Here is a 13,909-nt window from a genome sequence, read left to right on the forward strand (position 1 = left end):
TGTGATTAAACTGCACATTTTAGAGTGGCCTTATAGGGTCTGTGCGCACATCTCTGCGTTCTATTTCGCAGCTTTTAAGCCACTGCATGTGCATTTCAAAGCGCACCTGAAAAGCTGCATTATGAAATCATTGTGCATGCAGAATTCATGCGTTGTGGATGCTTGCTCTGCCATAGACAGAGGGAAAAAGCATCCGGAACGCACAAAATAAGTGACATGTTGCTTATTAGAACGCAGCGTTTTGGTAAAATATTTCAGCAGCCGAAACACTGCATTCTAAAACGCAACATGTGGATGGAATTTGCATATACATAGACTGTGCTGGAGACGCAGGACGCATGCTTTTATTCTGCGGTGCAAAACGCAGCATAAAAGCCCGTGCACTCACACAGCCTTAGGCTATGTGCGCACTTACCGGATTTTGCTGCGGATTTGCTGCATGTTTCGCTGCAGAAAATGTTCATAACATCTCTGCAGTGAATCACCAGCAAATCCTATGGAGAAAAAAAATCCTGTGCGCACTAGGCGGAATTTGACAGCTGCATGTTTTGCTGCGGGAATCCCGCAGCAAAAACAAGTGCATGTCACTTCTTTTCCGCACATCGCTGCGGGATTTCACTCCATTGACTCAATGTTAATCATGAAATCCCGCAGGGAATAACGCAGGCAGCAAATTCTGTGCATTTCACTGCGTTTTCCTGCGGTATTTCGCGGTTTACCTCCGGTAATGTGCATCGCTTGTCTGCGGTTTTGCAGGGAAGTGATGTCATTACAGGAAGAGGAAGCGGAGCATAGAGTAAACACACACATCACAGACACATAGAAAGAAACCGGAAATATAGGGGGAAAAAAAACGTGGGCTCCGCTGTATTTTTACCTTCCAGCCGAGGTAAGCACACAGCGGCGGTCCGGTATTCTCAGGCTGGGGAGGGAGAGGGGCAGGGTTAATGTCCCCCGCCTCACTCCCCCTCCGGCAGCCGAGAATATCAGCCGCAGCTGCCCCGGCACTGTCGCATGCAATATGCGGCACTACCGGAGTGTCCTCGGCTCTTCTTGCCACCGTGTAGCAGTGGTGGCAAGGTAATACAAGGGGTTAATGTTGGTGGGGGACCACCGCCATTAACCCCAGGCTTGATCATGGCAGCGTCTATGTGACAGCTGACATGATCAACCCGTAAGTAAAGTGAAAAAAAACACAGACACCGAAAAATCCTTTATTTTAAATAAAACCAACAAGCCTCGTTCACCATTTTATTAACCCCCCCAAACAAAGCTCCGGCATAATCCACACAGCTCCGGCTCCTGCGTCCTGCGCTGCTTACATCCAGCCGCGACTGTCACAGACACAGGCTGAATGCAGCAGACAGCAGAGGTAATTACCGGTCATTTCCCACGGCCGGTAATGTGAACTCACTGCCGACCATGGGAAATGCAGCGATCTCTCTATCTATTCTTCTGTCTATCTACTATCATTAAATGTATTTTTTTTTTTTTTTTTTACTTCAATGTGCTTTATTGCATTGCATGCAATAAAGCACATCCCAACCCGCACGCGGCAAAACCGCGGCAATACCGCGAACAATACCGCGAACAATACCGCGAACAATACCGCGGTAAAACCACGGCAAACCGCATGCGGTTTTCGGGTGCGGTTTCCCGCGTTTTTTTACCGCGGGTGCGGTAATCTTTGAGAGCATGCGGAATTTACGCAAGGAAATTTCATTTCCCAGTGCGCACAGAGCCTTACTGTGGCCAGCCTAAGGCACACCTGTGTTATAAGATACTGCTTAGACAGCATGATTATATGCCACATCTGTGAGGTGGATGGATTATCTCTGCAAAGGAGAAGCATTCACCAAGGCTAGCATCACACTGGTGACACGGGTTGAGGGGGAATATAAATCTTTGAGTTCAGCTCATGAAAAATGGAAGTAAAACCAAGTGTTAAATTTCATTTTTTGTTCAGGATATGAGCAGAAAAAAAAAAAAATTACAAAATTTGTACATTTTCCCCAATTAACTTAGTGGTTAGTGTACTACAATATGGATTTTCCTGGGTGAAACCAATAGTTAAAATAAATCTACATCATATGCATTTATCTTTATGACGGATTCAAATTAAATTTTTTTCGGGGTGTTCCAGGCTGATTGTGTAAAACCACCCATTTCTAATTTACACACCAGGCTAGTTTCGCAATCAGTGTTTTCTTTGTGGGATGATAGGGGGAAGGTCATTGACATTATTGTAACTGCCATGAAAATACAAAGTGCATGAAAAATGTGTTCTATTTGGTTAAACAAAAAAAAAAAAAACAAAAAAACCACCCTTTAGTGCCACATGTAAGACACTAAAAGGCTCAAAGTGTATATGTAGGTAGGGTTGGGAAATTAGAAGATCCTGCAGATCTCAAATATAGATACAAATTTTAGCAATATATTTGTGTATTGGGATGTGGGCAGTGTTTATGACATGTGCAGGTTATAATAATGCATGATTTTACACCACTGTAATCTAGATATTAAACTAGTTTTACTTTAACAGTTGAAACTCTTGCTTTGGACAGATTCCCTTTTGCTCTGCTGGTTGTATTTCAACCAACTCTGACACCCCCCCTCCCCCACAGAAATTTAAGCAATAAACGCAATTTGTGCAGAAATCCTGCACTGTCAAACACAAACAATGGTTGTGGGAACATACCCCAACGCAAGATTCAACTGGTGTCAATTCCCATGAGTAAGCTGTAGGCGAAACATACATCAGGCTTGTGCCGCACTTCCAGGTTTGTAGTTATCCTTAAGCATTGCCTTTCATGCTATTGGCTGTGCACTTTATACTATGTATATAAAAGCTCATTCATTACTGTGTTACTATTCATCTAGATTGTGTGCGAGTCACTTTGGATAGTGTTGCATCTCAGTTTTATTTTTATACTTTCCCAAAATATAAATATAAAATTAAACACACAGTTATAGTGGAGCATACAGTTTAGTCATACATAAAAGGATACACAAATGACACTGAACAAAAGAGTATTTTTGAGCATCAGTTTATTTCAAGTAACGGAGAAACAAATAAAATAGTGCAGTAATGCTACCAAATAAAAAAAAACCAAAATTATGAACATAGCATCAAAAAAAAATGTAAAAAAAAAGATGAAAACCTATTAAAATTGTCAATTTTCATCAGGGAATGCAAGACATATGCATTTGCTGCTCTATGCATGAAAGTCAATGCACAGTGCCTGTCTCACCAAGGTCTCTATTGAGCGGTTAAGGCCGGAGTCACACTTGGCATGGCTGCACACTCTGAACACTATAGAGTCTCAGCTGCATAGAAATACATGCAGCTGACCCGCTCCTGTCACGAGTGTGCAGCCATGAGACTCGTGAGAGTCACTCGCAAATGTGACTCCGGCCTTAGGCTGGAATCTCACATTATAAGATATACTACAAAGCAATGGATTATGGAGGGGTATGTATACAAGTGGCAATACAGTTCATTGGATTACTGCATTTATATGCAAACATTCGTATTTTCAGAAGGTTTGATTGGTAATGGATCACCAGTTAATAGTGGACACAACAAGTTACTCCTGTTTAATGAACCTCTTTTCAGGGGGGGTGGGGGTGGGGGAGTTGGTTGAAGTCTTATGTTCAAAATTTTTAGTCTTATTGATGGAAGCGTCAAAATATCTCCTCTTATCTATCACACCCTTCTCTTAATGCACTGAGTTTGCCGTGCGGCCAAACATCTCCGTGGTGAAATTCTAAAATATTTGCTTGCGTATACAAAAAAAAAAAAAAAAGTTTCCCCCCCCATCTTTTAATACATCAACTCTTGCAAGGTTACATATAAGCCAGGCAAAAACATTTTCACATCAGATCATAGTGGAAATGGTAAGGATTTCTGAAGTTCTGTTTACAAACATAAGCGATACATTTCAACTGCAAAAAAAAACAAAAACGCCCCAGAAAACGCTCCTGGCAAGAGAGTATCCTACATGATGCAGGCTACAGCCTACGCCGCCGAGACCTGGCAGAACATAGCGGAAGTGGTGGTCATTTCAGGCATATAAAAACACAAGTCTGATACAGTTCTACTGAATGTGAGAGGGATTAATAGAGTTGAGCGAGTACTTAACTATTCGTACTCGCTATACTCAAAACGAGTACTAATACTCACGCATTCATTCCGAATAGCATGTGCAATGCAAGTCAATGGGGAAAAACTCGCAAAGTAACCCGAGTTCTGTACTATTCATGTGAGTAGCTAATAATGCGGAATTCAGGTTACTCGTTACATTGCAAGTGTTTCCCCCCCATTGTCTTGCATTGCACATGCTATTCGGATTAGTATTAGACAGTACATGTTTAGTATAGCGAGCACTAATAGTTAGGTACTCGCTCAGCTCTAGGTGATTAATCCTGAAAAGTATTGGGACCCATTGGCTAAGAGTTTCCAGCACTTGCTTCTATGGCTGCTTTCACACTATTTTTTTTTTCTTTAACATGCGTCATGAACTTTTTTTAATGCAAAAACGGATCCAGTGCAAATGCGTTTTCATTTCAATGCATTTGCAATGGACTAGCGTCAACATGCGTTTGCGTGCGTTCTAGTGAGGATCCAGCGACATGTTTTTTTTGTTTTAACTTTCTTCAAAACCGCTACTTTTAGCGTTTAAGCTTCGTCCAAATATTGTTTTTCACTGGATCCTGACCTTACTGCACGCAAACGCATGTGAACACTGGCATGCTGATTGCAGGATCCTGCATTCTCTGAGCATGCCCAGAAACCAGCCTGGCATGATCAGTCTCTCCCCCGCCTGAGAGCGGCGGACGCTCGTAACCAAGGTAAATATCGGGTAACCAAGCAAAGCGCTTCGCTTAGTTACCCGATGTTTACCTTGGTTACCAGCGTCTGCAGCTGTCAGATTCTGGCTCCCAGTCTATCACGTTCAGTTCCCCTCACTCCCGATCACATGACTTCAATGCCCGCCCATAAACTTAAAGTGGCAGGATCCTGCAAAATAACATTAGTTTCTTTGTAAAAATAGGATCCACTTTTACAGAGAAAAAAAAAAAAAAAAAAAAAAAAAAAAAACACCACAAAAACGGTAGTGTGAAAGCAGCCTATTGTGTCATGAAGGGCAATATTTAGCGAGTGACAATGCACAATGCAGCTGGTTCTACTAAAACCAGGCAGACTATGGCCCCAGGGCACAAAGTTGTAGTCTTTGCTATGAGCAAACACAAAATTAAAAACACAGAATTAAACATTAAACCGATGCTATAAAATAACGTCAAGCTTCAAAAAGTTAAACTTAAAAACACTTTACATCAAAACTGTATATTCAAACAATCTAATATTACATGTATCTTTACTGCTGCACAATATGCAATATACTTAGATTATAACCTGGTTAAAAATATTGAACAGTTGAAGACAACTTCATAAAAAAAAAAAAAAAAAAAAAAAAAAAAATATATAAAAAAAAAAAAATTAGTATCGCTAAGTAGAAAAGCAAACTGGATACGACTGGCCACGGCGATACAACCATAAATATACACAGTATTTTCCGGCACAGCAGCCTCACTATCTCAGTCAGGGGCCCCTAATATGCCTAAATCTCCAAAGCCCCCAACACGCCGGCCTGGCCTGGGAGCTTATAGCAGCTTATTTTCTTTCATTTTGTGCCAAAACTGCATTTAATATAAAAGGTTTAAAAAGTTAAGTACGTTCACATCTAATATTCCAGGACACAATATACTTTCAGTACAGGACAATATAGATTTCCTTAGCCAATGGTGGAGTTTGCACACGATGGTATGGTTTGCATAAAGAAAACATAGGTGATGGTAAGGCAAAGTCACTTTGACTTGTTGGTCCTATAAAAATCAGCACAACGGTGGTTTCACGGTCCAAGGACGTACACCAGCAAGTAATACAGCAGGTTATTCAGTTACATATGGAAAAATGCATAGGAAATATATTACTGGTTTTGTTCAAACCCCTAGATAAAAATGGATTTGGGTGCAGAAAACACACTGAAGGCCTAAATATACTGTCAGGAGAACACGGCCAACATCCAAATTACCAGCGCTGTACGAAATCGGCTTGTTGTAAGAGCTATTTGGGCAAATCTCTACACCCTATTGACTCTTGTTCCCAAAGAAGACACTATATAGTCCCGGCCTTTAAAACGCACCATAAAAAAAAGATATTATCACACAGGATCTGCTATATGTAAGGGGCTGACTGCCATCTAAGGTACAAAAATTAAGATAATTTAAACAGACAACCTCTTTTAAAGCTGGCCATAAACTTTATATTACAACTCCTATCCAAAGCCAAGCAGGAATGTGAAAAATCCAACAGAAGTAGTCTTACATCCCTCAACATCAGCCAGCAGGACACTAATACACATTTGATGATCGGAGTGTTGACCGAATGTCATCTAATTTGTACGATTAACTCCACAAAGCAGGTCTCTAGGCAAACAGAGGCTCACTGGTCACATCCGGCCTTATGGCCGTCTTCTCTGGCCTGCAGACTGGGACGACCAAAGGTCCTGGATAATTACATGGCCCATAAGTTTGAAGGGGGGGGGGGGTTGGGTTAATCAAAAAGCACTGCGATCCCCTGGCCAAGTGTCTTGATTTAAGTGTGGTGGAATAGGCTAGTTATTTTTATTTAGCTTTTCCATCACAGTGCAGTATAGGAGGGGGGGGGGGTTGAACACTGAATGCATACTGTGTAGAGGGGATGTCAATATTAAGTTACTTGCTGTGGGAGGGGGGGTTGGGGGTGTAATCAAATTGTTGTGGGGGGCCTCAACATTATGGGTCTCAGTGAGGGTTATATTGTGTCGAAGGAAGGCATTGTGTAGCGGAATAGGTCGGGGTGAACACCATGTCTAGCTGTGAGGGCCATCCTACTGTATTTGGGGGTGCTGCTGTGAATGCATACTCTAAGGGGGTGGTGGGGGGGTGCCAGGAATGCATACTGTGTAAGGGGGGCTCAACATTATGTGTCTGGTTGTGAGGGTCAAACTCTTGTGGGGGCTATGAAGGCATTATACTGTGTAGAAGGGTGAGGTGGGCGTTCAATATTACATGTCTAGCTGTGAGGGCCATCCTACTGTATTTTGGAATTGTTGGGGGGGGGTAGGGTCAGGAAACCATACTGTGTAGAAGGGGGGTGTAACATTATGTGCCTGGCTGTAAGGGTCAAACTGGTGGGTGGGGAGGAATATGAAGGCATTAAATTGTGTAGAGGGGGCGGGTCAACAATTACGTGTCTGACTGAGGGTTATTACATTGTCTTTAGGTGGCAGGGGTGCAACCCAACATGTCTGGCTGTGAGTGCCATCCTACTGTGTTTGGGGAGGGGCTATGAATGCATACTGTGTAGAGGAGGTGGGCTCAACATTACGTCTAGCTGTGAGGGCCATCTTACAGTGTTGGGGGCTATTAAGGCATACTGTGTAGAGGGGTGGGGGTCAATATTATGTGTCTAGCTGTGAGGGCCATCCTATGGTGTTGGAAGGGGGGGGAAATCAACATTACGTGTGACTGAGAGAAACTGTTGGGGGGGGGGGGAGAATATGAAGGCATACTGTGTAAAGGGGGGCACAATATCTGGCTGTGAGAGCCATCACATTGTGTTGAGGGGGATAAAGTGGGGGTGTCAACATGTGTCTGGCTATGAAGGATATAGCATTGTTGGGGATGGGATCAATATTATGTGTTGTCTATGAGGGCCATAATATTGTTTTGAGAGGAGAGCTATGTAGAAATTCTACAGTGGGAGGGGTGTCAGTCTGTGATGGTGCATCACTGTGTGGCTGTAAGTCATTCAATTTTGGTGTGGGGGGGTGGAAGAGATCATGTTGTATGAGGAGCATGAAAGTCCCCCTTAGTGTTGTGGCATCATAGTGTGTGTGGGGCAGTACGATCTTTAAATTAGTGCAGTAGCTTTGATGCTTTGAGCAGATTGTGTTTCAGTAGGACCCATCACAATAATAGCAGTAGTAGCTAGTCATAATATTGAGCAATAGTGACAAGTGATAAAACAGTAAAAAAAAAAAGTTAAATTGAGAAGAATTAATTTCAGCCCATTGGTTTGGCCCTTAATGGAAAGTTGTTCACCCCCTGACAAAGGCATCCCTCTAAAACGTAACATTGAACAGTAATACACGTGTTGACTAAAGTAAATAATGAAGGAAGTATTTTTCATATCTGAGCACGAAGGTCATCATGGTGAAAAACAAAGATAAGACACAATAAAACCTTCAAAGCATATTGCCGACACCGTATATCAAGATCTTCTGGGTCATCAGTGCTGCAATACTACATAATGTACAAATCTAAAAAGGAGGCGCTTTGTATTATCAAGATCAGAAAGCAAGAAGTGGGGATGGGGGGGGGGGGGGGAAATCATGCAAGTTACTATTGCAGTGTTTCCGAGCTGAATAGTGTGCGAGACCTTCGATAGTATGAATCGTGGTAATGTAGGACAATAAATCATGCTCTAGTGTAATATTTTGAGCCATTAATCCGCCCATTAGATGTAATGTACATAACCATCAGCTGGGCACAGATATTAGGGTCTGCATTGTAATGCAGATATAGTGGTGCCATATACATAAAGACAACTAGTGATCTAACTACGAGCACAATCACGTACAATTGCCAGATTTAGAGGAAAGGTTTGCTTTTCTCCGTGATCCATAATTTCCAATTTGTAAACGTTCTGGCTGCAGGTATTGCCTGGGAACCTGTGCATACATATACTTCTATATTTGGTCTTTATACCGTTCATTGGTTGTGATAACATGTCAGTGGTTTGTTATGGATCCGCAGCTTGTTAATGTATAGCTTTCCTCTTCGCTTGTATTATGTAGCCTTTTGATTTTATAATTCCACGCGTTTTCACAATGACAGAATATCGCAGGATCCACTCGGGTGACCAGCACTCCACGGTAGCTCCTTGGACGCCTTCTCTAAGAGCATCTTGAAAACTTGGTTCAGATAAGATTTCTGTATAAAAACCAAAATGGAAAGTATTTAATGCAATAAGATTTGGAATTACAGAGAAGTCACTGACTGACCAAACCCAAAATATGTTCTTGTGACAGCTGCCTCACTTAGAGGTATTCCCATCATGAATGTAATATTATCTGGATATGTCATCACTATAGCATAGGAGTGGGTCCGACGTCTGGGACACTGATCAGGGGGACGGACAGACACTGCAGGAACTGCATTTAAAGTTATAGGCGGCAACTGCAGATCCCTGCAAAAACAGCTCTGTGTTACCTTTATTCTCAGGGTTTCTTAGGCTGCTTTCACACATCCGTTTTTTGCTGAGCGGCACAATACGGTGCTTTGCAAAAAAAAAAAACCAAAAAAAAAAACTTTTGCCGCCGGTTGCGATTTTTCCGCATAGACTTGCATTAGGGGTACTTCACACACACAGCGAGATTGCTGCCGAGTCACGGTTTTTGTGACGCAGCAATGACCTCATTAGCGATCTCGCTGTGTGTGACACTGAGCAGCGATCTGGCCTCTGCTGTGAGATCGCTGCTCGTTACACACAGCCCTGGTTCGTTTTTTTATTGTTGCTCTCCCACTGATAAGCACACATCGCTGTGTGTGACAGCGAGAGAGCAACAATCCTGAATGTGCAGAAAGTAGGAGTCTGACAGCCTGCGGTAAGCTGTAACCAAGGTAAACATCGGGTAACCAAGGTGGTTACCCAATATTTCCCTTCGTTACCAGCCTCCGCAGCGCTCATGCTGCCAGTGCCGGCTCCTGCTTCCTGCACACGCTAAGCTAAGCGGTGTGTGCTGGTAACTAAGGTAAACATCTGGTAACCATACCCGATGTTTACCTTAGTTACCAGTGTCCGCAGCTTTCAGAGGCCGGCTCGTGCAAGCGCAGCGTCGTTTGCACGTCGCTGGGGGCTGGTCACTGGTGAGATCTGCCTGTTTGACAGCTCACCAGCGACCATGTAGCGACGCAGCAGCGATCCTGACCAGGTCAGATTGCTGGTGGGATCACTGCTGCATCGCTAAAGTGTGACTGTAACCTTAGCGCCCTATTGTGCCACATGGCCTTGCGTTGCGTCCGGTTTTTGCCGGATGCGGCATATTTAGCCCATGCGGTGGCTGGATGGAACGTTGCCTGGCACTTTTTTGTGCGGCGAAAAAAAAAAAACCAAACAAAAAACGCATCATGCCGGATCCAGCGCGATTTACAATGCAAGCCTAAGGACGCCGGATGCGGCGTCCTGCGTCAAAAACCGCATCCGGCCGCCGGAGGAGTTTTTTTTTGCACTGCACATGCTCAGTATCAAGCTGCATCTGTCAAAAAACAGACGGGCCGCATGGAAAAACTTATGCAACGGATCTGGTATTTTCGCCGCATCCGTTGCATAGGTTTTTGAGCCGGATTGAGCCGCACTGCAAAAACCGGATGTGTGAAAGCAGCCTAAAGTATAGCACATTATTTGAATTTTTAAATTAACCAGTGCCTTAAGAATCAAGCTCGAGACATCACATCAATAGGAGAATGGTCTTCTGGATGTCAGTGCCTCGAACTAACACCAATACATCAGGGGGTTACAGCAATAGGCAAGAGCTGATTCATCAAGACCAACGCTGGTGTGATTGGGCATAAACAAACGCTCCTGAATAAGAGGCGATTGTGTTGTGTGCACCTCTTTGTCAAGTCACAAGTCTTATTCCATTCAAAGACTGGAGTAAAATCTCTGGCATGGTTAAAGGGAATCTGTCACCAGGTTTTTGCCATTAATCTGAGAGCAGCATAATGTAGGGGCAGTGATCCTGATTCCAGTGATGTGTCACTTACTGGGCTGCTTAGTCTAGTTCTGATAACATCACTGTTTAATTAGCAGTAGATTAGAGGACTACTTTGCGAGCTGCAAGTAGTCAAGCATTCATGAGCTCTGTATAAGGGTACGCTCACGAGTATGAATCGGACGAGATTCTGTATGAGAAAAGTTGCAACATGCTGCGATTTGCTGCCGAAATCATCCAAGACTTGCCAATACTAGTCAAGTGTGTAAGGCGGGAGGAATTGTCCTACTCTCCTGGATGAGAACGGGACAGTTTTTCATACACTTGGGCGAGTCCAGCCTGTTAGATCTGCAGCAGAGAAAACATTGCTGTCATTTTGATAAAATCAAACAGCTCAGTAAGTGACACATCGCTGGAATTGGGAGGGGGGTGGGGGGGTATGAGGTCTCTGCCCCTACATTATATGCTGCTCTCAGATGTGGGAGCAAAAACCTGGTGACAGATTCCAGCCTACGGTTTACGAATCGGATCAGTTCTTTCCCTACATGTACATGTTCCTCTAAAAAAAAAAAAAAAAAAAAAAACTCACCTTTGGAATCGCTGTGCGTCAGTAGCTGAATGTCATACTGCTTTGCAAAGGCCGTTAGGTCCGGGGGCATGATGCAGCATGATGCCAGGTTCACTTGGTTACTACTTGGCTTTATCTGCAAAAGACAAATGTTACACCAAAATGTTGAAACTATTCACAACTTAACACTAAAATTTTCCCCCCCAAAAAAAAAAAAAAAAAAATTTGGAATTTGTGCAGCCTGAAGTAAAGTACAAACACATGAAATTAAAGTTTCTAGTACATCGTATAAGAAGTTCCTTCATTGTATAAGGATTAGTGATTGGAGAATAGTATTTATTTGGGGTCGGATTATTCGTAACGAATCACGAAGAACTATTCCAGTATTCGTCACAAATAAATGCAATACAAGTCAAATGGGAACCCGAGCATTTTTTGGGGGAAATCAAGAAAAATGCTGTTTCCCCAGTGACTTGCATTAGATTTGTTATTTGTGACCAATACCGGAATAGAACTTTAGGATTCGATACAAATATTTACCATTTGCCCATCACAAATAGAGATCATTTCAGCATCTTTTGATACTTTTGCCTTAGTTTAAATGCCCTCTACTGACTAAAATGGTAATAACTGGGTAGATTGAGGCCATGTGTCCACGGTAGAATGTACCTGCGGATTTTTCTGCATGAAAATCCGTGACTTTCGCGGCAAATCCGCACCCGCGGATTCCCCCCCCCCCCCCATTCTATACCCAAATCCGCAACAAATTATTGACATGCTGCAGATTTTTCCGCATCAAAATCCGCAGCGGAAAAATCCGCAGCATGGACACAGAATTTCCAAAATGCCATTGAAATGGCTTGGAAGTGCCGCTGCTGCAGATTTTCGGTAAATCCGCGGCAAAATCCGCGGCGTGGGCACATAGCCTGAGGCCTCATTTCAGCCTTCCATGATCGCTCATATATAAAGACACTGACCGTTCAGTGTCTCAGGTCAGTTTGATCAGTGTCACCATTTACCATTAATGATTTTCAGTTAGGTTTGAAAGTGGGCTTTCACCTGCGACATAGCTAGCGATGTCGCTGGTGAAAGCACCCGCCCCCGTTGGTTGTGAGTCACGGGCAAATCGCTGCCCGTGGCGCACAACATCGCTTACACCCGTCACACGTACTTACCTGCCTAGCGACGTCGCTGTGGCCGGCGAACCGCCTCCTTTCTAAGGGAGCGGTTCGTTCGGCGTCACAGCGGTGTCACTAACCGGCCGCCCAATAGGGGCGGAGATGAGCGGGCCGAACATCCCGCCCTCCTCCTTACTTCCTCATTGCGGGCAGCCGCAGGTACGGTGATGTTACGCGTTCCTGTGGTGTCACACATAGCGATGTGTGCTGCCGCAGGAACAACGAACAACCTGCGTCCGGCAATGATAAATCGGGATTAGGACTGGTCAATGATATGGTGGGTAATTTTGATTGTTAACGGTCGTTCCTGCATTTCACACCCAACGATGTCGCTAACGAGGCCGGATGTGCGTCACGAATTCCGTGACGCCAACGACATCTCGTTAGCGATGTCGTTGGGTGTAAAGCCCCCTTAAGGCTTCTCCCATGTGCTGTCCATGCTTTTCCTAAACCTATAGGTAATTTTAAATCAGTGACAAATCAAACATGGGTTGGAGAATGAGATTATTATAAATTTCAATCTATATATTTTTATATATAAACCAATGTGATTGTCAGACTAATGGCTAGAAGTTCTTTTTAAAAATATGGATAGATCAATGAGATCCTGATGCCCGAATTACTGAATGAGGCCTTGTGTACATAGGTCTGAACAAATCGGGCCAAAATTGGTGCGTAAATGCACATTTGATTTAATATCTGATTAAAAGTATCCGATGTGCTCAAAAGTGTTTGCTATAGACTGCAGCGTGTAACAGGTATTTGGATAACAACCACATTTTATGGAATAGGCACCATTTGGACAAACAACATATGAGGGAGACCAACCTTACAGATTATAGTTGGTCTGAATGGTTGGAGAGCTTTATGCTGCTGAAAGCCATCCCGACGTTTGGCTTCGGATGCCAGGAAAGATCATGGCAACAGATTAATATGTTCAAAGTCATAAAACAAAACTGTAAAGAACATATCTTATCCACACAAAGCGTAACATGTTTTGGCAGAGAACTCAGGAATGTCAGATTGCCTAATGTGAAAATTGCACACTTCCATTGTTCACAACCTTAAGCCTAGTGACGGGCACTGAGTGCCAAGCCTCACCTGTGCCCAGAGGTAAAGCTGTTCCAAGAGTGGTTTATCCAAATCCGATGTCCCTATAGCAACTACTTTATTGTCCTGTACCAGACTTTCCAGTTCCCTCCAGTAAGGCTGCAAATGTTCCAAGGTGAGCGTGATTCCGTCTTCCAAAGGAGGTGGCGCTATAATCACAGAATCCAACTGGGTGACAGCAAGCGTGGAACAGGCTGGAGGAACAAAGCAAGATGGATGAGGATTGGATGACA

General features: G+C 43.5%; 1 protein-coding gene across 1 annotated transcript in view; it reads right to left on the minus strand.

The window, feature by feature from the left end:
- Positions 1 to 3,045: 3,045 nt before the first annotated feature.
- The window catches only part of GCLM (glutamate-cysteine ligase modifier subunit), a 16,233-nt gene continuing 5,369 nt past the window's right edge, over positions 3,046 to 13,909 (minus strand). Inside the window, exons 2-4 of the mRNA XM_075322131.1 lie at positions 13,668 to 13,870; positions 11,410 to 11,524; positions 3,046 to 9,039 (exon numbers count right to left, since the gene is read on the minus strand). Of these exons, the coding sequence (XP_075178246.1) occupies positions 8,867 to 9,039; positions 11,410 to 11,524; positions 13,668 to 13,870 (491 nt within the window). The 3' untranslated portion in view covers positions 3,046 to 8,866. The remainder of the gene's footprint in view (positions 9,040 to 11,409; positions 11,525 to 13,667; positions 13,871 to 13,909) is intronic.

Source organism: Anomaloglossus baeobatrachus, chromosome 8 (genome assembly GCF_048569485.1).
Source record: "Anomaloglossus baeobatrachus isolate aAnoBae1 chromosome 8, aAnoBae1.hap1, whole genome shotgun sequence".
NCBI lineage: Eukaryota > Metazoa > Chordata > Amphibia > Anura > Aromobatidae > Anomaloglossus > Anomaloglossus baeobatrachus.